Below are 25789 nucleotides of genomic sequence, written 5' to 3' on the forward strand. Positions count from 1 at the left end.
TATGTTAAAGGTAAGACAGGTACTGATATGTTCTATATGTCCTGACAGTGAAATACTGCCAAATTCAGTTTTCACTGTTGCAAGGCCTAGCTCGCTCATAGGTTAACATGGGGGCTGCCTTTAAATAACTTTTAAGTGCAGTTTCCCTTTGGGAGCAGATAGAGATGTGGAGGTTGGGGTCTGTGAATTCACAATTTAAACATACATCTTTTGGTAAAGTCAGTTTGAAAATGTCACTTTTAGAAAGTGGACATTTTCTTGCGTAAACCATTCATTGACTCTGCCTGGTTGTGTATTCCCGGTCTGGGTCAGGCTGACAGTTGTACTGTTTGTGAATCTCTACTAGAGAGTGACACAAAGGGAGCTGGGATGTAACCTGCATATCCTGATGGGTCATCTGGGCAAGAGTAAAGGGAGGAGCTGACACTTACACCTGAATGGGCCGTGCCTGCCCTCCCACAAAGCAGTCTCCAACCCCCTGGTGTGATTCTGGAGCCAGGCCTGGGCAAGGCAGGATCTTGTGAACAACAGCTACTTTCCTTTGAAGTTTGCCTACTTCAAAGGCAGAAAGGGTTACAAGTATTGGACCCAAACCCCCAGATTTTTAGATTACTTCTGGAACCAAGAAGCACCTCTGCCAAGGAGAAGGGCTGAAGGAGGAGTACTGACCCTTTGCCTGTGATTGTGCTTTGCTGGGTTGGTCTGCAGTTGCTGCTTCTGCCTGAAAGAGAACAAAGACTGGACTTTGTGGTATATTCCTGCTTGTAAAGTGTCTCCAAGGGCTTGGACTGAGCTTGCCTCCTGTTTTGAAGTCTCAGGGCCATCAAAGACTTCCTCTGCCAGCACCTGGACTCTCTGCTGAGACTTCCACTGCCAAGTGGTGACCAATCCAGTCTCTGGGCCCTTGAACGGTGAAGCTGGTGGAACCATGGTGAAAATCCATGCACAGGAGCCGTGCAGGGAAAATTTTGACGCACCACCTGCATCGCGTCTGGGAAATCGACGCATCATCTGCATCAAGGCTGGAGAAACGAGGCAAAACACGCTTGCGGCTGCTAAAATTGACGCAAACACAACTCAGCATGGTTATTTTCATCACTGTGCACCCGGATTTCGCATTCATCTTTGCTGTACGTCAAAATCAACGTGGTGGGCCATCTGGAAATTTACATATTGCGCTCTTGCAGGAGAGAAAAACGACGCATCGCTTACTGGACCGGAGAAGAAATGACGCACAGCTTCACTTACAAGTAAGGAATCAATGCATCGCTGACTTTTCCGATGCACGCTCGCCCTGCAGCTTTATTTTTGAAGAAAACCAGGTACTTTGTGTAATAAAATTTCCATTGTTTTCTATGGAGTATGATTCTATTATTTTTAAAAAAATTCATAGCTTTACTTGTATATGTTGGATTTTTGTCGTTTTGGTTTTGTTTGATTTAGATAAATATTGACTATTTTTCTAAACTGCTGTGGTGTCTTTTTATAGTGTTTTCACTGTCTTACTGTGTGTGTTGGTACAAGTACTTTACACATTGTCTTTGAGATAAGCCTGACTGCTTGTGCCAAGCTACCAAGGGTGTGAGTAGGGGTTATCTTAAGCGTATATCTCCATTGCCCTGACTAGAGTGAGGGTCCCTACTTGGACAGAGTGCAAACTGACTGCCAACCAGAGACCCCATTTCTAACAGCCATCATCAATTTCTCCTAAATCGATTTCTTTCACACTTCACAAAAATGACTACAATGCTTCACAAATACCAAAATCTCATCAAAGTTTTTGCTTGCTAACACATCTCACTTTGATAAATATGTGTATGATGTTGGGACGTAATCCTAACATTAAGCTGAAAACGCACCCTCTTTTTCCAGATCATCAGCTCTACTAGGATGTTTGTAAATCAGCATTAATATCTTATAATATACATTAACTGATTCATCTGCTATCTTGTGTCACTTTCATTATTTTTTACTAATTAATCTGTTATTTCAAAATCTTTCCTTAAAAATGCTCAATAACCTGAGATTACTTTTCCATGACAACAGTTGAAGGCTTGAAACTAGGACCCTTTCTACAAGGCAATGGCTTAAAACTAGGCCACTGTACAATCGTCCTACACTCAAACTACAAATCTTTAGGTATCACACTCGAAAACAACACATCTAGGACTTCCCAAAGCACCTTCGAAATAGTCACACTCATTTCCATCTCAGTTTACCACTTTTCCCTGTCCTCTCTAGGTTTCAGAAAAGTCTCTATAAAGGTCCACAAGTCATATTCTCAAGGCACTTAGCACAATGGAAATCCTCTTTGAACCATCACTTCAAATTCAGGATCGCTCAGATTCAGACATTTTCACCTTACTCTTTTGCATCTTCTCAGAAGTCTGACTCCAATCATCTCTATACTTTTTCAAATTCTCCCAGTCTCTGATAGAGCCAATTCATTTTCTAAGAACCGTTATCAATAATACAACACCCGTTTTTCGTAATTCACTTTCGGTCAGTTTCATTCTGTATGTTTTACAAAACTGTTTTTGTTCAAATTCTCACTAAACTCCTCAGCCAACTTCTCAAGCCTTTCATTTGCACATGTGCAACAAACTCCTGCTTCCAAATTCCAAAACACTAATTGTTCCTTATTAAATTTTTAAATGTTATTCTTATTAATGTCCAAATCCACAATTTGGTCTAGATCATCTATAAGGTCAAATGTGTTAATTTCTTTTGCCTCATTTGACTGCAGAAAGATCGATTTAGAATGCAGTTCACTCAATTTATGCGCTCTCATAAGCCTCATTATTTGGAGGTGGTCTTGTCATGTTGATTACCAATCTCCTATCAATTCATCCTTTTCTCAGAATGACTCCTATTCTTATTTTCCTTCTCAGTTTTGTTCTCTGGCTTACGCTCTGTTTTGTTTTTGCCTGATGCAGAAGCAATGAAAGGAAACACATCCACAGTTTCTAATATGTTCGTACACCAAACCTTTTTCCGCACAAGTAGTTTCAACTCTGAACAATTATTTGTGGCTTTAATAACTTGACCCTTCAGTATTTTCTGATGTCTTTGGTCTTAGGCCACCTAATCTCATTCATTCAGTGCCTCAATTTGTAAACGTTGCGGTTTCATCTCTAACAAAACACAACTCAAATATTCAAGTTTCTTCACATAAAGCATGCCATTCTCAGTATATTGTAGCTTTTTGTTACCTTTTGTAACCTTATGTCATTCTTTAAGGTACAAGGATGTATGTAAACCATGATTTAGCAACATCTCATGTGCAGCAGTTTCGGATGAAGGTTGAACTTCTCAAATGAACAATTTCTTAGATTTTGCACAAAAGCACACATTGCTGCATCTATCACACAAACAATCCAGGTAACAAATTAAAGTAAAAACTTCATGCAAAATATGTAATGTTAGCGAATCAAAAAAAAAACCTTTGTCTGTCTACCAGAATTCGGGAAGGGAATTAAACTCACTACTGAAAGCGATGTATTACCTCACAATACTACCTACATGCACACTGAGCTAGGTGTCTCAACTAACGACTTAAACCTAGCCTAGAATACGTGAATTTTACCCTTGTGCTCAGAACAAAAAAACACAATTCCTAATTAGTACTTATGCACAACAAGACTAAAAAGGATGTCATTAACTTAAACTAAAAATTAATCTGGTGCCACAACCCTTTATTCAGCGGGCAACCTTAGATCCAAATTGAATTTTCCATAAATCTAGTACCTTTACAGAAGTCATATAAAATCATTCATATTCTCAGCAAAATATGAACTTGTAATGACCATTACAACAACACTCAATACTTTTAATATGGCACAATTGCCACTTGGCGCACGCAAATAAAACTCAACACTAACACCATCACTAAATCAATATGACATTTCATGCAATGCATAACATCTCATCATTATATCTCACACCATGAAAACACTATTAATAATCACCAAATCCACTTAATAAATTTCCCTTTAAGGGTACACCCGGAATAACCAAAAATATCCATTATTCTCCACTTTTTCGCCACCAAATGTTTCACTAATTTGTTAAGAAAGGAGGTGTTAATTATGTTAGTTAGATTAATTGGCTCCTGGCCAGCATTTTTCACAAAACATATGTTAATGCTCTAATTAAAATAATTATGAAGGTTGGTGAGTAGCATCAGGACCATCTGAGTCTTTATAAGACTTAGTCAAAGTCAGTAAAATAAACATGCGCAAGACAGAATTCCAAGTTAAAACTTTTAGGTTTAATAAAAATCAGGATCATTACAGGAGGCAAAAAGTGGTTAGTTACTCAATAGCAATCAATGTCTTAAAAGAAGAGTAAATCAAAATCAGATAATGGGAGAGGGTCAACATAAGATCTACCTACAAAGTAAGAAAGCAGAAAGACCAAGTATAGTTCACCAAGAAAACTGACATAGAGTTTGCCTCCAAAGAAAATCCAGAACGGCTGGCTTATATAAAAAAACATAATTTTTATAGGGTTTCAGACAGAAAAGCCACAAACATTCAGTGGTGAGATAGGAAGTATGAGGGTTTTTTTATGACTATTTTTTTAAACAATTATTTTTATTTGGTTTTTCATTAAGCAAAACAATATGCCTAACTGGGCAGTTGATTACAACAGTTACATAGGAATGGAGTGTATTTTGATAAATGTTCACAAAGACACAGTTTGTGTTGACTACCATTTTGTGGTGTTGAAATTGTTGCCAGTGAATGTCCCTCCATCCTGTTCCCCTCTTCAAGTTGGTAATGTTGCCTCCAGGGACCCCATATCATGTGAAACCTCAGGCACTCTCTAGCCTTGTAGGTTACTTTTTCAGCCATGATGTAAAAGTCCATTCCCATTTTCCATTCCCTTATAGTTGGCATCTCCATGCCTCCTCAGTGTTTAGCAACATCTCTTTTGGCCACTACTAGTCTTAGATTACTAAGTATGAGCTTAGGCTGTGAAATGTCTATGTCATTTGGTATTCCAAGTAAAATATATTCAGGGTCAGGAGGAATTGTTTCTCCCAGTACTGCCCCCCCATGTCCCGAGTCGAATATCACTATCAAGTGTGTTGCCCAGTAGTATGTCCGAATGTTCAGGAGGGTTATCCCCCCGTTGTATTGATTTCGCTGGAGTGCATGTAATGCCACTCTCGGACGTCCCCCATTGCACACCTTTCCCTCTATCTTGGAGAAGATTTCTTCCGGGTGTTTTGAAAGATATACAGTAGCATTGGGAGCGTGACCATCTTAAACATAGCAGACCTACCAGTTAATGTTAGTGGGAGGTTCCTCCAACTCTCCACGTCTTCGTGAAAAGCCACAAGGGTTTTTCTGAGACTATATTCCCTGTCCTAAATTACATATATTCCTAGGTATTTAAACCCTTGCTTAACTGATCGCAGGAATCCAGGGAGGTGTAGTTGTGTCATATTTCCCCCTTCCAGATACAGGCTGGGTTTATCCTATTTTATTGTGTAGACTGAGTGGATTCTGTAGCTCTCTAATAATTGGACCAACTTGGGCAGTGTTGTGTGGAATCAGGTGACATAAAGCAGGATATCATCAGCGTGGAGTGAGATCCTCTCATCCTCCCCTCTTTCATGCAGAAACCTGACGGTGACGGGTGTGGTCGAACCATACATGCCAGAGGCTCCGGTATAAGAGCAAACAATAATGGTGGGAGGGGACAGCCCTGTCTTATTCCTATCTCAATTGGAAATTCCAATGTTTCCCCATTGACTCTGACTGCTGCCACAGGACGGTGATATAGTAGGGTGGGAACATGCACTCCCACCAGGTATTCCTCTATCTGAGGGGCCTCTGCTAGTTGGCTCATTTTTATAAAACTCCCTACAGTATAGTGCAAACTCTCGGTTATCTCCAGCTCGGTATCATAGGCCTCATTGTTTGCGCCCTGTAGGCTGTGTACCCAGTGTGCCTCCTTCTCTGTCTTTCCCAACTATGCCAATAATATTCTGCCCTTGACGCCGGCTTCATACAACCGGTGTTGTGGGGCTAATGCTTGGGCCTTCGTTGCACTGTGTGCTAGTGAGAAGTATTCCTGCCGGAGGATTTCTAGTCTGTGCAGAGTATATAAGTCTGTATAGCAACCTGTTGTTGCTCCAAGTCTATTTGTTGTTTTTCTAGGGATTCTATGTTGCCTGTCTCCTTTTTCTTCTTATGTGCAAAGACATTTTGAGCCAGGTCCTGTAGGGCTGTTTTGTAGGCTTCCCAAAGTTTACTGCTGAAGTGTGTCTTCTAGATAATCTTTCTTTGTTTGGGATCTCACCCCCTAAAGGTAGTTGATGGCTGATGTCAATGAGTCTTTGTTTTCATTAAAATATAGTTCAGTTTCTACTCTAAGTTCATGGGAGACACTCTTATCCCTCAGTTCCCATGCATTTATCTCCAGCCCGACCTCTCACTGCGGGGTCTAATCCTCACAGTAAGCTAGAGGGGTGAATGGTCGGATAAGCCCCTGGTCAGATAGTCTGCTTTGTCTATTCCTCCCACCTCTGCTGCTGGGGCAAAGATATAGTCCAGTCTTGAGAACACTGTATGTGCTCCCAAGAATTAAGAATATTCACAAAACCTGCCAGCAGAGTCTCTCTCTCAGAGATGTCTGGGATGTACCTGGTCGGTCCAGTTCTTGATTTAGTACATCGTTAAAAATCACCCCCTATTAGAGCTATAGCTACTGTATCTAGCAGTTTTGGGTTGTAAGGGCTTGGCCACTCAACTGAAAAGCAGGTCATCTGCAGGTGCAGTGAATGCCCTCCATCCCCCTAGGACACCTCTCTGCACTGCTGGTGTGTCTCAGATGCCCCAGCAGGTATACCAAAAGGGAAGGGGGATTGGAAAAGAGAATGAGCGAGAAAAGCACTGCCACCGCAGCCTGATCCAGCCAGGCACCCGATGCTTTGGGAGTGCAGCTGGTTGTCGTCAATATTGCAGATGGGGAAGGTCAGCTCTACGGGGTAGAGGGGAGGGAGAAGGTATCAGTTGTGCCTAGGCGCTTTTACAGTGACCAACATAAACTACACTTTTGTATGTGCTCTCTCTTCACTGAAGTAAAACGTCTTCAGAGTAGTGAGTATATCTAATGTACACTATTACTGCCTTCAGGGTCTTCATCTATCCTTGTGCCTTCAAGATAGTAATTTCTCATAGCAAGCGTCTTCAGGATAATTAGTATCTCTAATATTCGCTAGTACTGCCTTCAGGGCTTTCAAACTATCCTTCTGCCTTCAAGGTGGTAACTTCTCATAGCGATGCATTACATACTGCAACATCACAATATAAACACAACAGAAAATGACAAAAGATGTTGACAACCCTCAACTGGTAGCTGGTGTACTTGAGATATTCATAACTATGACCAGGTCAACAAAAGCATATGCCGAATATGCTTCACAACACCATAGCGCACAGATTGTCTCAAAGTGAAATATCCAAAGTCTCTCCTACCATAGAACACACTGCTTCACACAGTTTTTTAGAGCGTTAGTTATTGCAGCGTTAGCTAAATACACAATAAAGTCTTTCAGAGCACAGTGCAATACACACAACTAGTCTTTAGGCGCATCGCTCAAACACACTAGTCTCTGTGAGTGTGACACTTAGTTGTAGGCCAGAGAAGTCTTGATCTGCGCTCCGCTCCAAATTGCTGCCAGGAACGAAGCCACAAAATCCTCCTGAAGGCGTTGACGGGAAACAGAGCTGAATGGCTTTCAACACTGAAGAGGAGGAATTCCCTTTGAGGGTGTCACCTGGAGATAGCTCAAAGAAACTTTGGCAAATACCAATAATTGAACATGGCAAACAAGCATTGGACCAAACAAGCATTGGCAACACTGACAATATGCAGAGTAGGCCTATAAAACAACCTGCACATGATTTACCCAAGACCCCTGTGGAATTTGGTGGCATATGACACAGGAAGAAGACAAGGGCAGGGGATGGGTTCCAACATTGGGTGGGACATATATACTTGCTAATGTAACATCTTTTCTTCTCCACATTACTTTGACCACCACATAAGTGTGGTTTAGGTCGAGCCATGCCTTTTTGGTCTTTTTTCTTGATCAATATGGCAACTCCTCGGGATCCTGTTGTGTACCTAGCGTGTGCCAACAGTGTGTAAGACCCTCTACCTAAGAATCTGCATTGGGAACCCCTCAAGTGAGTCTCCTGCAGCAAGACCACATCTAGTTTGCGTCTCTTTATATATGTGGCTACCAGTCACCGTTTGACTTTATTGCCCAGTCCATATACGTTCCATGTCATAATGAAGCAATAATGATTATCGAGTGGTTCAACTTCCCCCATCTACCACTTGTATTGTTGTCTGGTCGTCGGTGTACAGTCTTTTATGTCTGTACCCTGTGTCATTTTACATCCATTCCAAATGTCGTAGTTCAATCATTTCCCCCTCTATAGTAGGGGCCAACTCTCTAAACTGCTCCTCCCCACCCCACAGTCTTATGTGAGTGATTCCCCTGAAAACATAACAATAAATACGCAACAAAAGAATCAGAGAGGTCTGTAGCCCACCACCCCACCCCTCAAAATATTATTAACTTTGAACTCAGTAGTATCCAATTAGAGCTTACCACCTGGTGGCCCTGAGTCTCCTTTTGAGATAGAATTTGCTCCGACTCTCTGAGTCCATCTCCACGGGCCATGGGGTGACTCTTTCCTGTATCCCTAGGCTGTTTGCATTCCTGTGGGGTGCATCGTCTCTGTCAAGTCGGATGTCTGGTCTCCTGGGGGAAAGGTTTCAGATTCAACTGGTTCTCTTTCCAGTTGGGCTATGGCTTCTGCTAAAGGGTAAGGTGAGTCAGAGTCCGCCTCTTGGTTCTCTATGGCTGTCCTATGTCTTGGAGCCTCTTCATCATTCATCACCTTATACTTTTTTTATTGCCTTGACGCTCTCTCTCGGAATCCGAGGATAAGATGATTTGCCTTGGTGAATTTGTTGACCACCATGGTGTCATCTCCCTAGTCTTCTATGTAGACTGGCCTCTCCTCCTGTGCCATTGCGTGTCCTTTGGTCACAATCTCACCTCCCTTGTCGAATGGATGTCTGGTCCCCCACTCCCGCCCTCCTTCAATCAGGGCCTTTCCTCCAGCGATTACCAGGCTTCTTCTGGGGTCAGGAAGAAGTGTGTTTTCCCTTAGAAAATTACTTTCAGTTTTTTCCAGGAATGGGAGCATGTACTGTATCTGGAGGTTGCACAACTTTGCTTTAGGGAGCAACAGGTTTGAACTAGAAATGTGTCATTATGGTAACCCAGTGAACATTCTAATTCATAAAACACTTTCAATAGAATGCATCTAAAAACGCCTACTTCTACTGCATATTAATGAATGAGGTGTGAATTGCATATAAAGGAAATTACATGACATTCATATTCTATAGAAATACAATTGGCAGTTCAACTACTCAATGGTTCCGAGAAAAGACTTGAGCAAAGGACCTTGAAAGTTACAAATAACAAGAACATCTTGGATATGGCTTCTTCAAGGGTGCCACAAACTGATGCAATTTATGAATACATAAACCATAGACTGAACTTCTATTTTCATGATGTTATGATATGGAAAATCACACAAACGCATACATGTGGAGAAGGCTTGTTCACATAAAATAAAAGAGCAAATTTATTTCTGCAAAAAGGTACAGATGTCAATACGGGCTGGCTTCAGACTGATCATGCTAAATTGCACTTATTTGAAATAGGAATTATTTGTCAAATTAATTAAAAAGCTATACAATTTCAAACACCTTTAACAAGTGCTCTAAGATACAGAAAGGTGCACCACTGTTTTAATTTTACTAACCACTTACTAAAGTACAAAATACCACTGTCCCAGAAACGCCCATATTAGGTGGATAAATGTAGTGGTATGCACAACGGCATGCATGAGTGTCCCAATCCTTAACTCAATTCCATGCGCTACTTGAAGCCATCGCCATCTTCACCCACATGCAGATGCTTAACCAATCGTTATCAGTAGCAAATATGGAAGCAGCCAGCAACATCACACAGAGACAAAGGGCTTGATTTAGATCTCGGCGGAGGGAATACTCTGTCACAAACGTAATGGATATCCCATCAACCATGTTACAATCACCATAGAAGATAATGGGATCATAATACAGCAGACGAGAAATCCGCCACATTTGAATTGGAATATTCCCCTCCACCCAGATCTAAATCAAGCCCTAAGTTTTGATAATACTTTGCCAGATGTCTTCAGTCCACCCACAGCAACTTCCTAACATGTCAAAGAGGAACCCTCTTGTTGCCAGACAAGTGTGATTATTCACTATCACATTGAATGCCTCGTTTGTTCAGGCTTGAATCTACCCTTGCTCGGTTTTGGAGCTTTTTGTCATCCTCTTCCAGAATCTGAGCCCTCCATTCCAGATGTGGTGACCCTGATTCAATTTACTGTTGACAGGATGGCTAAATATACTGAAAGCAGTTGGCAGCTCACAACCACTCATTAAAGATCCTAGCTATCCTATGTGTTTTAGTCAAACCTGTCATAAAGGTTTTGGAACCTATTTGTGCAATGTCAGCAAACCCAGTAGTATATCTGTTCCATCATTTTCTCCCAATACCAGCAGCCCATAGCACAGGTGAGTTGATTAGTGATGAAAATGTGAGTGATGGAATCTACTTCACAATTTTTTCCCAATTTAAAAAAATCTGTAAACCTATAGATCCACCAAACACTGCAATAACACTTTTGACAGAGCTCAGGGGTAAACAATTCACAAGCATTTTCTCCTACTGTAACCCTTTAAAAGTGCCAAGGTCAACTGAAGGAAAAAGTAGTGTAAGATAACTTACTCCCCACTTCAGAAATGACACATTTAAGGTTCCTGGGGGAAACACACATAAAATTACTCCAAATAGAAATATTTCAGTAAAATGTCTCTGGAAAGTGTGATTTGAATACAAATTGTCCTTTGACAAGATGGAGTCCCTGAGAAAGTGAAAAACCCCAGCCCAAGGCCTTGACAAATGTCAAAATCGGTCCGCAGACTCGAGAGTAACCACCTACCCATCAGGTATTAACTCTAAAGCACTGAACAAGCTTGCTCTCTGGATGGAAATCACAACTGCACAACAGCATATAATTAAAAGTGAAAAGATAACGCTAGGCCCCTTTGGAGAGCTACTTTTCTATGCAATCAACCAATTATAGGGTGTTACAATTCTTGCATCTTGATTAAGAAGGCTGATGGGTCTCTAGATGTCTCACAAGCAGACTATTCTTCCTAGTCTATGGAACACGTTCTCAAATTTAGGATCCATAATGTTGATATTTAGTAAATTAACAAAAAACTCTTACATTTCCTTGCTCTGAATTTGTAAAAAGTGTCAACAACATTATAGAGCTATCGGTCTAATAAAAAGTAAAAGACATTTGCATCTAAGAACTGCCTCAGACGTATCTATCCTGGCAAATAAGGGGCCTGTGTCCTTGTAGGGTAACATAAGGAAAATTGTTTGAACAAACTTTGGCTAGACTATGGAACAATCTAGCATCCAAATTTAAGAAGGGCCTAGCGCCAACTATCGCCATATTAGCATTTTTTTACGCTAGTGTGCCAATAGTGTGGCAAAAACGCCGCTCCATAGTTACAAAGTGGTGCAAAGCATGCATTGCGCCACTTTGTAAACCCTTGTGACACATTACGCCTGCACCAGGCATAATGCATGCAAGGTGGGGCGTTCCCCCCCTAGGGGGCCCACAAAACTGGCACAGTGAAATCTATAAGATTGCACTGCACCATTTTTAACACCTGCATAGAGCAGGAGTTAAAAGGAGGCACATTTTAATGGGCCTGTATGTACTTTGCAGGATTAGCGCCAGCATTTTTGGCCCTAATCCTGCAAAGTAAAACAATAGCATCAAAAATTTTGACACTATTGTCCCTAAACTGTGCCATGGTGCGCCGTACGTTAAATACGGCGCACGCATGGTGGTGTTAGCGGGGCGCAATGGGCTGCAAGAACAGTAAATCTGGGCCTGGGTCTTCTCCATGGGTTGCTGAGGCATAGCCTAACACATTGATGGAATATAAAGTAAATTCTTCTTTAATTCCTATGCTATGGAAGCCTAGTACTATAACCAACTCACTAATTAACCCTGACCTTACGGTTCTTTCCAGAGTGCATTCATTCAGCCACTCAGAGGTCAAAAGAGGAGTTGCCACTTTTAAGTGGAGAAAATCCTCAGGCCCAACAAAGTCCCAGAGGACTACAAGAGCAATCTCGATTGCTGCTCTCTCTTTATATTCTTTAAATGAGAAAACAGCAACGTAAGTTTTATGATTGATAACATGTTAGAGTCGTGGCGGAGAATGGAATTAGTTCCCATAGTCAAACAAGCATTGGGAAGACCAAAAGTTCTCACCTTTGAGACCTATTGGCTTTGCCAGTGGCTTTAGCCATTCTGTACAGCATTCCCGATGTGGTGCAGCATTGCTATAAAAACGAGAGGGGGGGGGGGACATAAGACAGCTGGCCATGTCATTTTGTAGGTGTGTGCAGCAAGCATGTAAGTGTCTATAAAACGCACACAATAACACAGGTGCTTTTTTCCCCATTTAGTTTACAGATCCTAGTTGGATCTGTAAACAAAAAGAAAAAAATAGTATTGCAAGTGGGTGAGCGAAGCAACATGGAGGGCACAGAAGCAACTAAGAGGGCGCAGGGGTGGGATCCAAAAGGGCAAGAGTTGGGTGGTAAGCAACAGGATGGCGAGGTGGAAGCAACACAATCTATGGGTGAAGCAATGGAGAGGTCATGGTTGAGGGAAGCTCCACGGAGGGCATGGATGGGGAAAGCAACATGGAGGGTGTGAGGTAGGAAGCCAACAAATGGAGAGAGAGCAACTTGCAGCATTGGGGGAGAAAATGAAACAGGTGAGACATAGAGAAACATGGAACTGGGGAGAGGAGCATATGGTACGAAAGCAATGCAAGAGACGCACACAAAGGTTTGCTTATCATGGAGGGGGCGGGAAGAAGCTCATGGACGAGAGAAGAGAGGGCAAAACAGGCACAGCTCAGGGGGAAGAAGAACACGATGGTGACAACTGGAAATCAAATGCCCCAACTGTGGACGTCTGAAACAAAAGACAAAGTAGCGCTTCAAAAGTGGGCAGCGGATGGAAACAAGTAGTGCGTCCATGGTGAAGGGGAGGAACAAACACAAGAAGAGGAAGTGAAGCTCACACAAGCTAGCAAATAAGAAGCAAGCAAATGAGTGTGACAATAAAGCCAACAAATGGTAGGCAAGGGTTGGGATCGCTGTAAGCTAAGAATAGGTCTGTCTGTCACGAGACAGTTTGAGTTGTCTGGTAGGCAAGACCTAAACCTCAGTCTGTACCTATTGTATCGGGGCTTCTCATGGGAATTAGATAAGTGGCACACACTTGCAGAAAGAAGTTAAAGAGATGACATAGATTAGCATTATTTATTTCAACAGAAGACAGGTTGGATTGGGAAAGTTGTCTTAGAATGTTAAATAGAGTAGCTAAGCTCCAGTTGTAGTTCACCACTCTACAGCAGACCACATTAATGCTGCTCAAATGATCAGGCGGAGGGACATTTGTAAATGTGCATGCATTGAATGTAGATAGTCAAGCAAGCATCAGATGAGTCATGAAGCACACTGAAAACTACAGAATACTGCTGGTGACTGTCATGACAACAGTTTTTTATGCATGCTTTTGCTGAAACTATTTTTTTATTTGAAAGAGTCCCATATTGTGATTTACTAATGGCTGCCTTGAGGGACCCTCTATTTCTCATTCATTCCAGAACAGTTTATATAGTTTGCTCCCGTTGTATATTCATTAGTATGTTGTCATAAAATGTTTTAGGGGATATGGAGCTCCCAGATTAAGTGATATTCGTTTATCTTACACTCTTGTTAAAAAACACAAAAAACCTCTGCACAACCTTCTCTGATGAAACCATTAAAACCCTCCATGTTTTGAGCAATATATTGTGCTTTCTTATGGCGTTTAGCTATATACCTATTTCAAGACCCCTTGATTATGCTAGGCAGGTGCTTGTACCACTAATATTCGCAAATATTTCCACCCCCCCCCCCCCCTCCATCGCGCTATGCCCCTGTGGCTTTTTTATTGTAGTTCAGCCATGACTAGGTTCAGGAGTAAGCAAGCCAGGAGTATTAGAACAATTCTCCTTGGGAATTGTACCCACTCAGTGTTGTCCATTCTCCTTGTGCACTGTGTCACTGGGGGTAGAGGGGGGGTCATGTGCTCAGAGATTTTACATTCTGTTGCACTCCTGAACAGCCCACATAACAATAAGAAGGAACACTTTCTCAACTGCTGCACCATGCACTAGAGATAGGTTTGTCACCAAGTCAAAGTACAGACAGTGGACTGAATCTTTAATTCTGGTTCCCTTGTATCACGCTCTAGAGGCAACACCTACCTCGCACGTGTAAGGGCAAAGGGTGACTAGAGACTATGCACCCCCTTTACACTTTCTCTTGATGCTAAACTCAGGCAGCACTTATTACCAGTCGGTGACTTGACCAAAAAAATAGAATATTGGTCCTCCCCAGTCTGGAACCAGGTTGTATGTGTATAATATGATCAAAACTAGGCACAACCTTTTACTATTCTGTATTTTTTTAATAAGCTTAGGAAGAAATGTTTCTTCCCTTTGTTTAGGACTTTGAATGTAATAAGGTTGACACGTCTGTGAGGTTTGCAGTCTTTGTGTGTTTATGTTGCCTCTAAGGGCCAGATTTAAGAAAAGTGGCCCTGCAGCCAGTGAAGCTCCACTTTTCTTGTGCCCCTTAGCGCCCCCCTAACTCCACCATGTGTGCGCCGTATCTAATGGCGGTAGTTAGGGAACTAGAGTCAAAATCTTTGACACTAGTTTGGAGCTTTTAAGGATTTGCATCCAAAAATTTTGACGCTTATTCTGCAAAGCCCATTGAAGCCCATTGAAATCAATGGTGTGCCTCATTTTAACACCTGCTTTGTCCAGGCGTTAAAAGGGCAGAAAAAATAGCGCAAAGAAATCCCAGAGATTTCTTTGCACCATTTTTTCGGCCACCCCTAATGGGGAAATGACTCCTTTGCATAAACTATGCCTGGCGCAGGCATAATGTAGCGCAATGCATGCATTGCGCCACTTTGTAAATATGATGCGGGGAAAAGCTAAAGTGGTGCTAGGCACTCCTAAATCAGAGCTTACAATTTTAAACTCTGCCTGGCAGACAAGGAGAAACATCCCTAACTTGTAAACTTGTGAGAAGACCATTTGGTGCACATTTTTGTGAGCAGATTTTAAAATAGTTTTACTATATCATACTGTACCTATGTTTTTGTATGTTTTTAATGACTTAATGTATCTTAAATCGTTGCTGAGCCTGGTGGCTTTATGGGTTTTTTAACTAAATAAAGAAATAACTTGATTAACCTCAAAGCATTGAAGTGTTTTAAGCTCAACGCGGATGAGTTAGACACATTGATTGTCAAGGGTGACGTGACGGCATCACCTACAATATGAAGCACCTTTGAATGTACTTTCAGACAAAAGTTATTTCTTTTGTGGGGTGCTAAAATTGTGGGGACTTTACTCTGTGCGTCAAATGCTGTCCATGGATACGCCTTCTTTTTAGGTCCAGGCCTTGATTTAGTGGGAAGTTGTGGCAACAAGGCCCTATTTCTGTGCAGATGTTCATGGAAGAAGTCAAAGACATGAACAAAGTGTAATAATTTTAGCTGTAACTTTCCTTTCTCCAAATCCATCCTCAGACAACAGGAGACCCCTCCTCTCCTTACGAGGAGGCTAACCTCGTACAAGTGGTGCTTGACCTCTTTTTCGCAGGAACAGAGACCACCACCACCACACTGCGCTGGGCACTGCTCTACATGACGAACCATCCAGAAATACAAGGTAAGAAGCAGAATTAAGTTACTGGTATGCATGCACTGCCCATGCACACACACACACATACAACACAACTTAGGGGTCCATTCAGTAAATACACACATGCATTAAAAAACCAATAACTATGTTATATATATTCTTAGTAAAATCAAAAGATCTTTGCTGACACAGAACTAAAAAAAAACTTGGTTTGGTATTGGCTGCTAGCCTCGCCTTTGAGAAAGAAGACAAGAAAACGGAAAGAAAGTAAAAAAAAGAAAAAAAACAAGAAAGCCAGACACAAAAAGGAAGGAAGAAGGGAGGAAAAAAAAAAGGACAGGGGCAAAAAGGAAGGAAGGGTCGGCGAGTGCCAGGAAGCATCTGTAAGTGTTGAGTACACCTTTAACATACCTGAGGAGTGTGATCAGTGGATGTCATAGTGAGGGAGGTCACACTGTTGATATCTTGGTTCAGTTTGACCGCTAGACCCAGACCTTTGGGCACACCCATGGCCGGTGTAAAAAATCTGCATTCGGGGCCCTGTATCGCCAACAATTAGGGCCAGATGTAAGAGGGCCTATCGCCATCTAACAACACATTAGCGTCATTTTCTATGCTAATATTTCATTAGATGGCCAAAAACGCTGCGCCAGATGTACAAAGTGGTGCAATGTATGCATTGCACCACTTTGTAACCCCTTGCGCCACATTATGCCTGCGCCAGGCATAATGTATACAAGGGGGGGGGGTTCCCCCGTTAGGTGAGCCGAAAAAATGGCGCAAAGAAATCTAAAAGATTTCTTGGCGTAATTTTTTTTTGCCATTTGTAACGCCTGCTCAGAGTAGGCGTTAAATGGGGGCACTCCATTATTTATAATGGGCCCCTATGTACTGTGCAGGGTTAGTGCCAAAATGTTGGCACTAACCCTCAACAGTACATCAATAGCGTCAGAAATTCTGACACCATTGTCCCCTACCTGCGTCATGGTGCAACGTATTTTAAATATGGCGCACACATGGTGGCGGTAGTAGGGTGATGAAGGGTGCAAGGAAAGTGGCACTGCAGTGGGTGCAGGGCCACTTTTCTTAAATCTGCCCCTTAGCGTCAGTGGTTAAGCCACGTTGAGCAAGGGGCCTAGGGGTGGGGTATGTCCAGTGTATGAATTTGAGGTTCAGGAGTTGAAATCTGCTGTTAGATGAGTCCTGTTTGATCTTCTTACAGCAGTATGCCCAGCTGTGGGCCGAGATATCAGTTCCCAGCTCTGCCTCTCAATTATTTCTTATGTTTGAGGTCATAGTGGGAGTTGTAGGATAAATACTATTGTATTTTCTGGTAGTAAGTTAAAATCGGCTTTCAGGTGCGGAGCTATGTTAGGCGAGCAGCCCACCATAATTATCTTAGAATCCAGACGAATATTCAATGCTAGTAAGCTATGTAGTCATTGGAACACTTTTCTCCAATACAATTCCATTACTGAGTGGTACGCAAAGACATGAGTTGTATCAGCCTCTGCACTTTCACATTGGAAGCAATCTGATGTATGCTTGAGGCACCTTTTCTGTAATCTATGTGGTGTATAATATAGACTTGCAGAATTTTAAAAGAATGGGCCTTAGGACAAGAAACTTTGGGAATGCTTTGAGAAAGGTGATTGGCTTGTGCAACATCCACAGAAGATACCTGCATACCCAATCTTCGTGCCCGGTTGGTAGCCAAATAATCAAAATCAGAAGCTGCATCCTTACGATTCTGGAAAATCTGATAGTACATGCGAATGGGCCCTAGCTTGGGCCAGTGATGATGCCTCTCAAAAATTCATTTGGGGCCATATCTACATCAATGGTGGGTAAATGTTGGAGAAAATGTCTTAGCTGCAAATATCTAAAACATCCATGCCTTGACATACCATATATTAGACAATTCTTCAAAAGACAGCATACTCCTTTCTTTGCAAAACTGGACAAGGGTAGAGATGTGTAATTCTTGCCAACATTCAGAGTAGCTGGCATGCAGGAATAATGGAAAGTTGGGATAAAGCCGAAAGAAGAGTAGTGATGGAAATCCAAAATACAGCTAATGGTTGACCAAATTATGTGAAAATCCAAAAGTATGTTTGAAGTAGGTGAGGTCCACTAAACTTTTCTCCAGCCTATTAATCTGAGGATAAAGTTGGTAGTCTGCACGAAGTCACCCAATAACCAATTTCCCAGACCAACAAAAGAATAAAAGAAGAGATATAGGGCCTCATTCTGACCCTGGCAGTCTATGACCGCCAGGGTGGAGGCCGGCTGAAGCACCGCCAACAGGCTGGCGGTGCTTCATTTTGTACAGCCGCGGTCGCCCAGCCGGGTCCGGCGGTTTTCCGACGGATTTCCCCCGGGTGGGGGAATCCTCCATGGCGGCGCTCTGCCATGGGGATTCCGACACCCTTCCCGCCAGCCTGTTTCTGGCGGTTTTCACCGCCAGAAACAGGATGGCGGGAACGGGTGTCGTGGGGCCCCTGGGGGCCCCTGCACTGCCCATGCCACTGGCAGGGCCCCAGCAGGATTTTCACTGTCTGCTTTACAGACAGTGAAAATCGCGACGGGTGAAACTGCACCCGTCGCACCCCTGCAACACCGCCGGCTCCATTCGGAGCCGGCTTCTATGTTGCAGGGCCTTTCCCGCTGGGCCGGTGGGCGCCCTTTTGGCGGTCGCCCACCGGCCCAGCGGGAAAGTCGAAATGGCCCCTGCGGTCTTTCGATGGGGGTAGTTTGGCGGGCGGCAACCGCCGCCCGCCAAACTCAGAATGACCCCCATAGTATAACCAGAGTGCAATCAGGGCCAAGCCACCCTTACTATGGGGAAGGTGCCCACGAACAGCACGCTGCAGTTTTTTGTAATACCATATACATTTCTGCCAACTGACTTCTACCTTTTTTAAAAAAGGCTTTCAGACAAAATAAGGAATAGACAAACAGGTAACAATAGTGAGGCAACATGACCATTTTAATAACATTACATCAGCCTTTTAGCACCAGGTGTAAATTATCCCATTTCTGAAATATGGCAAAAGTCCTAACATAGCGCATCATGATTGAGGCTGATAATTTCTTCCATATTGGTAGAGAACTGGAAGCCCAAATAAGTGTCAGATGGCAAATTGCAAGAAGCAGGTACGTGAACACTGTGAATCGCAAATAGACTGTTTTTGCCGCAAAATACTTTTGTATATTGGGCTTTATTTTATATATTACATTATGTGCTGTGGTTTCCATAGTTTGCCCAAATACCTTTTGTAGGTCCTAAAATTTTAGGTTGAGTCAACCAGACTGATATTGCTGAAAGCCTGAGACATTTTCTCTAGGAAACTATACACTGTGAGTATAAAATATGGTTAATTGATAGAATTTGAGTTGCAGGAGAGTTCAATCAAAATTCCCAAGTTGGGTAGGAGCACAATGTAGTCCAGAATGCATGGTGCAGAGTAGCCTGTAAATCCCTTCACACTTGCCTTTCGTGTCAGCAGACCTTCAATTAAAATATGTTAGTGAGTACAAGCCGTTATAGACCCCCGCACAGTGTAGTATCTTAGGAGAATTCTCATTTTTGTTTAACAAGCTGTAAGGTTTCATTAAAGTGTAAATATCTTTCCTTAGATAAAGTCCAGAAGGAGTTGGATTCTGTGCTTGGAGATTCCCAGGCTATCTTTTATGAGGATCGGAAAAAATTGCCCTATACGAATGCTGTTATCCATGAGATCCAACGCTACTCTAACATTGTGGGACTAGGTGTTCCTAGAGAGTGTGTTCAGGAGACGACGCTGCAAGGGTACCAAATTAAGAAGGTATGGCCATACTCTCAACATAGTCATCCTACCTGTGCATGGAGAAAGTGGTCTAGGCAGTTAATCTACAATGAGATCCACAGGACTTCATCCTGGTGCTCAGTACTCAGTAGGCACTGATGTCACAACTAGGGGTGACATTCTAGGAATGCTACTGGAGCTACTACTATTTGGTACATCTTAAGTTACAAGTAGAAAAGCAATGTGGACCCCTTAAACTTTTCCTATGATATTCCCTGCACCAGAGAAGGAGGCTTTACAGTACATGGAGACCGGGTGCCTCAGATCTCTTATAAAATAGGGGGTACAATAACAGTACACCCTAGTAGCATCCTCAGAGGTGTGGCTGGATAACAGATTTTTGCAGTGAACATACACTGAGGAATATAACTGATTAGGTTATACTGTATGTTGTACAGGATGATTGGCAAGTTGGACTAAGACTATGAGGCCACTCAGAAGTCTGATGGAACATCAGGTGGGATCTAATATCTGCCGCACTGGTTGATGAAATCAAAGGTCTGATAAGTCTGGAATCACAGCATTGCTTCCAGAATATGCAAACGAGCAGATCTTACAATACTGGCTTGGTGCTGCCTATTTCAGTTCAGCATTTTAGACGATTATAAGGTGTGAAAGCGCACATTTTCCAGGGCATAGACAATCTAGTGCTTTGTTCCTAATTGAAATGAATCATATGTTTTATTAGCCATCTCCAGTGTCCAATGTGGGAAAGCAGGCGAGTAGCGGACCTCCAGTTCACCTGGTTTGCTCAGTAAAACCGGTATTACTGCCCATGGACAACCCATGGATAACTAACTTTGTTTTAATCCACACACCTGCAGTGATAGTAGTTGATTTCAACATAACCATCCACAGTGGGGGAAGTGAGGACAATGCAAGACTTAACTCTCATTTTCTGACCTTCTCGTAGGAGCAGTATCATCTTCCGAGATACATACTTCTCTTGTCCCAGGAGTTGTATTTAGATTTGGGGCAACAGATGGCATAAGCTTCATTGTCACTGGTCTGTCCTATTCTGGTCCAAACATTCTCATTTGGCTTTGCGGCTTCAGCTGGTTGAAATACTTTTTGGTAGATCTGGCATCAAGGAATATATGCAACGATTTTGCACCGGTCTCTAAGAATGAATGCCCAGAGTAGGCCATGGCCTGTAGTGCTGGGTACTGTAGCACACACTCTATGAGTGGGCATTAACATCTTCTGCTGTAGTTTGCTTAGCAAACTCAACCAGTTCTCCCACAGGCAAGAGATGTTTGTGATAAAGAACTTGGGGCCAGATGTAGGAAAATCCTGAATTGCGACTCGCAAATTGCGAGACAGAGAGATTTCGCAATTCAGGATGCAGGAGGGTGTCCCTGACACCATCTGCGACTCGCAAGTGGGTCGCAAAGGCCCACCTCATTAATATTAAAGAGGTGGGTCGCTATTTGCTACCCCCTTGCGACTCGCAGCACTCACAGGCATGGTGGCCTGCTGGAGACAGCAGACCACCATGTCTGTGACTGCTTTTAAATAAAGCAGTTTTTTTGTTGTAACGCAGCCCGTTTTCCTTAAAGGAAAACGAGATGCATTACAAAATGAAACGTTTTTGTTTCATTTTTTCAGAGCAGGCAGTGGTCCATAGAACCACTGCCTGCTCTGAAAAAAAATGTTTTCCATGCCATTCACAAAGGGGACGGGGTCCCATGGGGACCCCTTCCCTTTTGCGAATGGGTGACCACCAGTGTGACACTGGTGGTAACTGCAATTGCTTTGCGACCGCGTTCGCAGTCACAAACCAATGCAGCATCGCGCTGCGACTCGCAATTAGGAAGGGGAACACCCCTTCCCAATTGCGACTTGCAGTCCTGTTTTGCGAGTCAGTAACCAGGTTACCGACTCGCAAAACGGGAATTGGGCATCGCGATGTGGGTTTTGCATGTCGCTAACAGCGAAATTCGCTGTTTGAGGCGTGCAAAACCTTTCCTACATCTGGCCCTTAATTACTTCTAGGTCCAATACTTTGTATTGATATATAGTGTTCCGAAATCCATTGGTTCCTTAAGTTGTTTCTGTTGTGACTGAACAAGCAGAGCAGATCTCAGTTTCCTGGAATGAGTTCTGTGTTTCATGAACACTAGAGGCAAGAGACTTGCTTCCTTCTGCTCAGCATTCTTGGCTTTGGAAACAGAAGCTAGCTTGGAGCCATCCTTTAGCTGTTAACTGAGATTCTTCAAGGAATGTAGATGAGTTAGGACCGTCACTTGCTTCCTTCTGCTCAGCATTCTTGGCTTTGGAAACAGGAGCTAGCTTGGAGTCATCCTTTAGCTGTTAACTGAGATTCTTCAAGGAATGTAGATGAGTTAGGACCGTCATCTTCAGTCACAACAACAAAGATGTTAGCCATGTTAACTAGCATCAGGCAGTGCAGCATGATACATAATGGAGCTTCAGAGCTAGTCGATCACATGACCTCAGGCCCTATCAGAAGCTGAAATAGAGAAAAAGGTCTACCTTTGCACTTCAACCCTAGTCCAGCTTCCGATTGGGTCCTTTGAGGGCACAGTTACCTCTAAATGACCTTACACAATTGACAAGTGGCGATGAACATATTCTCTCTGCTTCACAGAATTCCTTAATGCGCGCTTGGCTGTTAGTGTGACTGCTAGATAACATACCGCAGAGAAGCACTCACTACTACTGTAGCCCCATCTTAGTCCACTCACGTTTGACACAAGGCACTCAAAAGTGATAGGCACATATGTTTCTTTTCCTGTTTGATTGGTTGCTGATGGGTGCACATATTGTCCTGAATTTTTGAAATTTTGTAATTATCTCGTCACTAGCAGTGTTCTTGACTGTTTATGATACTTTTAAAAATGCTATTAGCTCGTCTTGCTACATTATGAGAAGGCTTAAAAATCCACTGACAGAAGTAAAGATACCACAAAGTGTTTGCTTTGCAGGGCACAGCTGTTTTCCCGAATCTGTCTTCTGTCCTGTTTGATCCTGGGCACTGGGAGACACCACGCCAATTCAACCCTGAACATTTCCTAGACAAAGAAGGCAACTTTGTGAATAGGGAAGCGTTCTTACCTTTTGGTGCAGGTAACTCTTCCAGAGCTGTGCAGTGCGAATGGAAGCATGGCTTCATGAATGATTGGAAAATGGTGGATAAATGTACATGGTTATCAACATGGGCAGCCTCTGGTCACTAGCGTTGTGATTCCGATCCGTGTAGGATGCTTAAGAGTGACATTTGAGTTGTTGTATATTTATTGATATAATTTTGTAATGCACAATCAATGCCATATAAAACTTGCACACACGATATATTATGAATAAGAGCCATCTTTTTGCCAGCAAAGAATTCAGTGTTCTCCAGTGACGTAGCATACTCAAAATAGGGTTGGGATGAAGACAGGGTTTACTATGTCTTCCCCTTCACTAGCAGAATTGAGGTATATCATTGTTCCTAGTACTTTAATTTAAGGCTGCCAGGGTTGGCATGGTCGAGTTTCACAGTGGTTTCTACAGGAGAAAGGCAGAGTGTGGGGGTATAGGTTATGGCCCGAGAAGATACATGGAGGACATAGGACTGCCTTGGCTATCTATGAGAGCAATAGATCACAGAACTCAGAAATGTCAGCTATTAGCACCTAAGAACAAACGAGTTAAGTATGTCGTTAAGCAACCACCCAGTAATGTATGGGAACCACCCAGTAATGGATGTGGTAAAGGAAAGATAAGGCATATGTTTGGGTTCTACCTTAAAGGTTAGCTATTTCAGGATGCTAAGCATCTCAGGTAAGGGGGAAACAGAAGGAAGGCATTAGCCCAAACGCAAGTACGATCAATCCTACGTAATAATCCTGCGTTGCAGCTCTAACTACTCTTTCAGCAAAGATCACAAGTTCATCAAATGTAGATTCTGGTTTGGAGACTGTCCTGGTGAGCGGAGGAGTTTGTTTGACGATATCAAAAAGTACCTTGTATAATTGTTAGTGGCATAAAACATAGATTTAATGTGGCTAGATTTTCCTTTGAAGATGTCTGATTGTAGTTTCTCCTGATGGCCCAAAGAACAGTAAGATTCAAAAGCAACAGTGCAGATTTTCACAGGATTTCTCAAAGCCTTCTTTCGGTAAATAGATCCTTTCAGGACGAGTGGAGAGAAGGCTTGAGTCATTTACTTTTGCATGCCAGTGAAATATATTGATTAATTTGGTTAGACTTGCAGTTGTTGTATTCTTCTTTTGTGGAATCGATATCCCGCTTAGGATCCAGGGTGAGACGGATACTCCAAGTCTTGGTAGGTAGGCTGTTGATGTCAATGTTTTTAATGTCACAGAACAATGGTTTTTCTCTCTTCAAATGGTCCATGGTTTTGGGGTAGGCAACAGATAACTTAAGAGGAATTTTCAGTGGTCTGACCAATCCACTGGACTGGGTCTTCAGTGGTCAGAAGTGTGCCTTTAGAGATAATGACATCAAGAACAGAGCCTGTGCAATGTTGGTTTTTGAGAATCATGGAGAAGATTGTTGTCCCATAGAAAATAAGAGAAAAAGTTAACAGGTTTGTTGTTATCTTCACCCCAATAAAGACTGGAATCTCACAGGAAGAAGAGGTGTTACAAGTGTATCAGTTGTTATTATATAATTTTAATATATTCCTCTGCAAGCATCAAAAACAAAAAGGATGGTATATAATGTTCATTCTGAGACTGGAGGTCTTGTAGGCAATGATTTCAAAAGATAGCCATTTGAAGGAAGGGAAACTATCCATTGGAAATAATGTAGAGTTATGCGTGCTCCTGTGAATTACTATCACACCACCAGTGTGTCAAATTTCACTGTCACAACTGAGGATGGAATAATGTCGAGGGAGAAGAAGACTTGGACATTGTTGGAAGCATCACTCAGTCAAGCTTCTGTGAGGACCAGGATACCAAGACTGAGGTTCAGAATCATGCACTGAAGGCTTCAGACAATGTTTAACTACAGACCAGCAATTATGTAGAGTACATCTTAGAGATGAGCGAGTGGTCTTGGAGACACAACAGTTTTGGTGTTCAGTGGCATCCTGAATAAAGTTAATGAGTCCCTTATTCATGTTTGGAGGTATGATCAGGGAGGTTTGGAGTTCTGTATGGTTGTGATAAAGGAGGTGTCTTGAGCCCGATTATGGCTATTTTTGTGGGCTATATTAAAGTTTCCACAGCTTTTGATAATTTGATTAAGATATCATCCAGTGCAGCAAATATTCTGTTGGGTCTAGATTTGTGGTTACTTTTTTGTAGATTGCCACCCCAAGGGGGTGTCCCTTAGGAAGTAAGCACTAGGTTGGGGATTATGCAGCAAGCGGCAGTTGAGTGTGGATAACTGGATGAGAGTTGAGAAACTGCTTGTGACAGGAAGTCAATATTCTTAGAAGAGTGAGAAAGGCTAGAATTTCAGGCAAAGAGGGCGGGGAGACATTTTTAGAGCTGGTTTGCAGGGCTTCATTAGCATCGGGGTGAGGTCAGGGGATATGTTTAACTGAATTGTCTGTGATGAGGTTGAAATCTGAGAAGAAAGGTTGGAATACGTGGAAAAACCAGTTACTGATCTCACATTGGCAGAAGGGTAGAAATTAGGATCTGAAGTTGAAGTAGAGGGGTGACCCTGGTGCGCTACCTGAGATGGTTGTAGCATTGGTAATAGAGTTAAGGGGAGTAGCAAGGTTAGTGGGTGAGCAGTAGGCAGATGAGTGAGAGCTGAAAAGGGAGGAGGGTTGTGGGTGGGAGCATTGAAAGGAGGAAGAGTGGGTGACGATATGAGTCAAACAAGGTAGGAAGTATACAAGAGGGCTGTTGGGACCAGCATTGGGTGGAATGGAAAAAATTAATTAGAGCCAGGCCAGTAGGTAAAGCAGGATGAGGCGAGTAGGGAATCAGACTGGGAAGGGTGGGATGGTGCTGAGAATGTATTGGGAAAAGTGTTAAAAGGCAAGA

At 42.6% G+C, this 25789-nt stretch overlaps 1 protein-coding gene across 1 annotated transcript in view; it reads left to right on the plus strand.

The window, feature by feature from the left end:
* LOC138265310 (cytochrome P450 2J2-like) overlaps positions 1 to 25789 on the plus strand; it is a 124013-nt gene that overhangs the window by 88060 nt on the left and 10164 nt on the right. Inside the window, exons 6-8 of the mRNA XM_069212919.1 lie at positions 15852 to 15993; positions 19606 to 19793; positions 22763 to 22904. Of these exons, the coding sequence (XP_069069020.1) occupies positions 15852 to 15993; positions 19606 to 19793; positions 22763 to 22904 (472 nt within the window). The remainder of the gene's footprint in view (positions 1 to 15851; positions 15994 to 19605; positions 19794 to 22762; positions 22905 to 25789) is intronic.

The sequence above is a fragment of the Pleurodeles waltl genome, chromosome 11, assembly GCF_031143425.1.
Source record: "Pleurodeles waltl isolate 20211129_DDA chromosome 11, aPleWal1.hap1.20221129, whole genome shotgun sequence".
NCBI lineage: Eukaryota > Metazoa > Chordata > Amphibia > Caudata > Salamandridae > Pleurodeles > Pleurodeles waltl.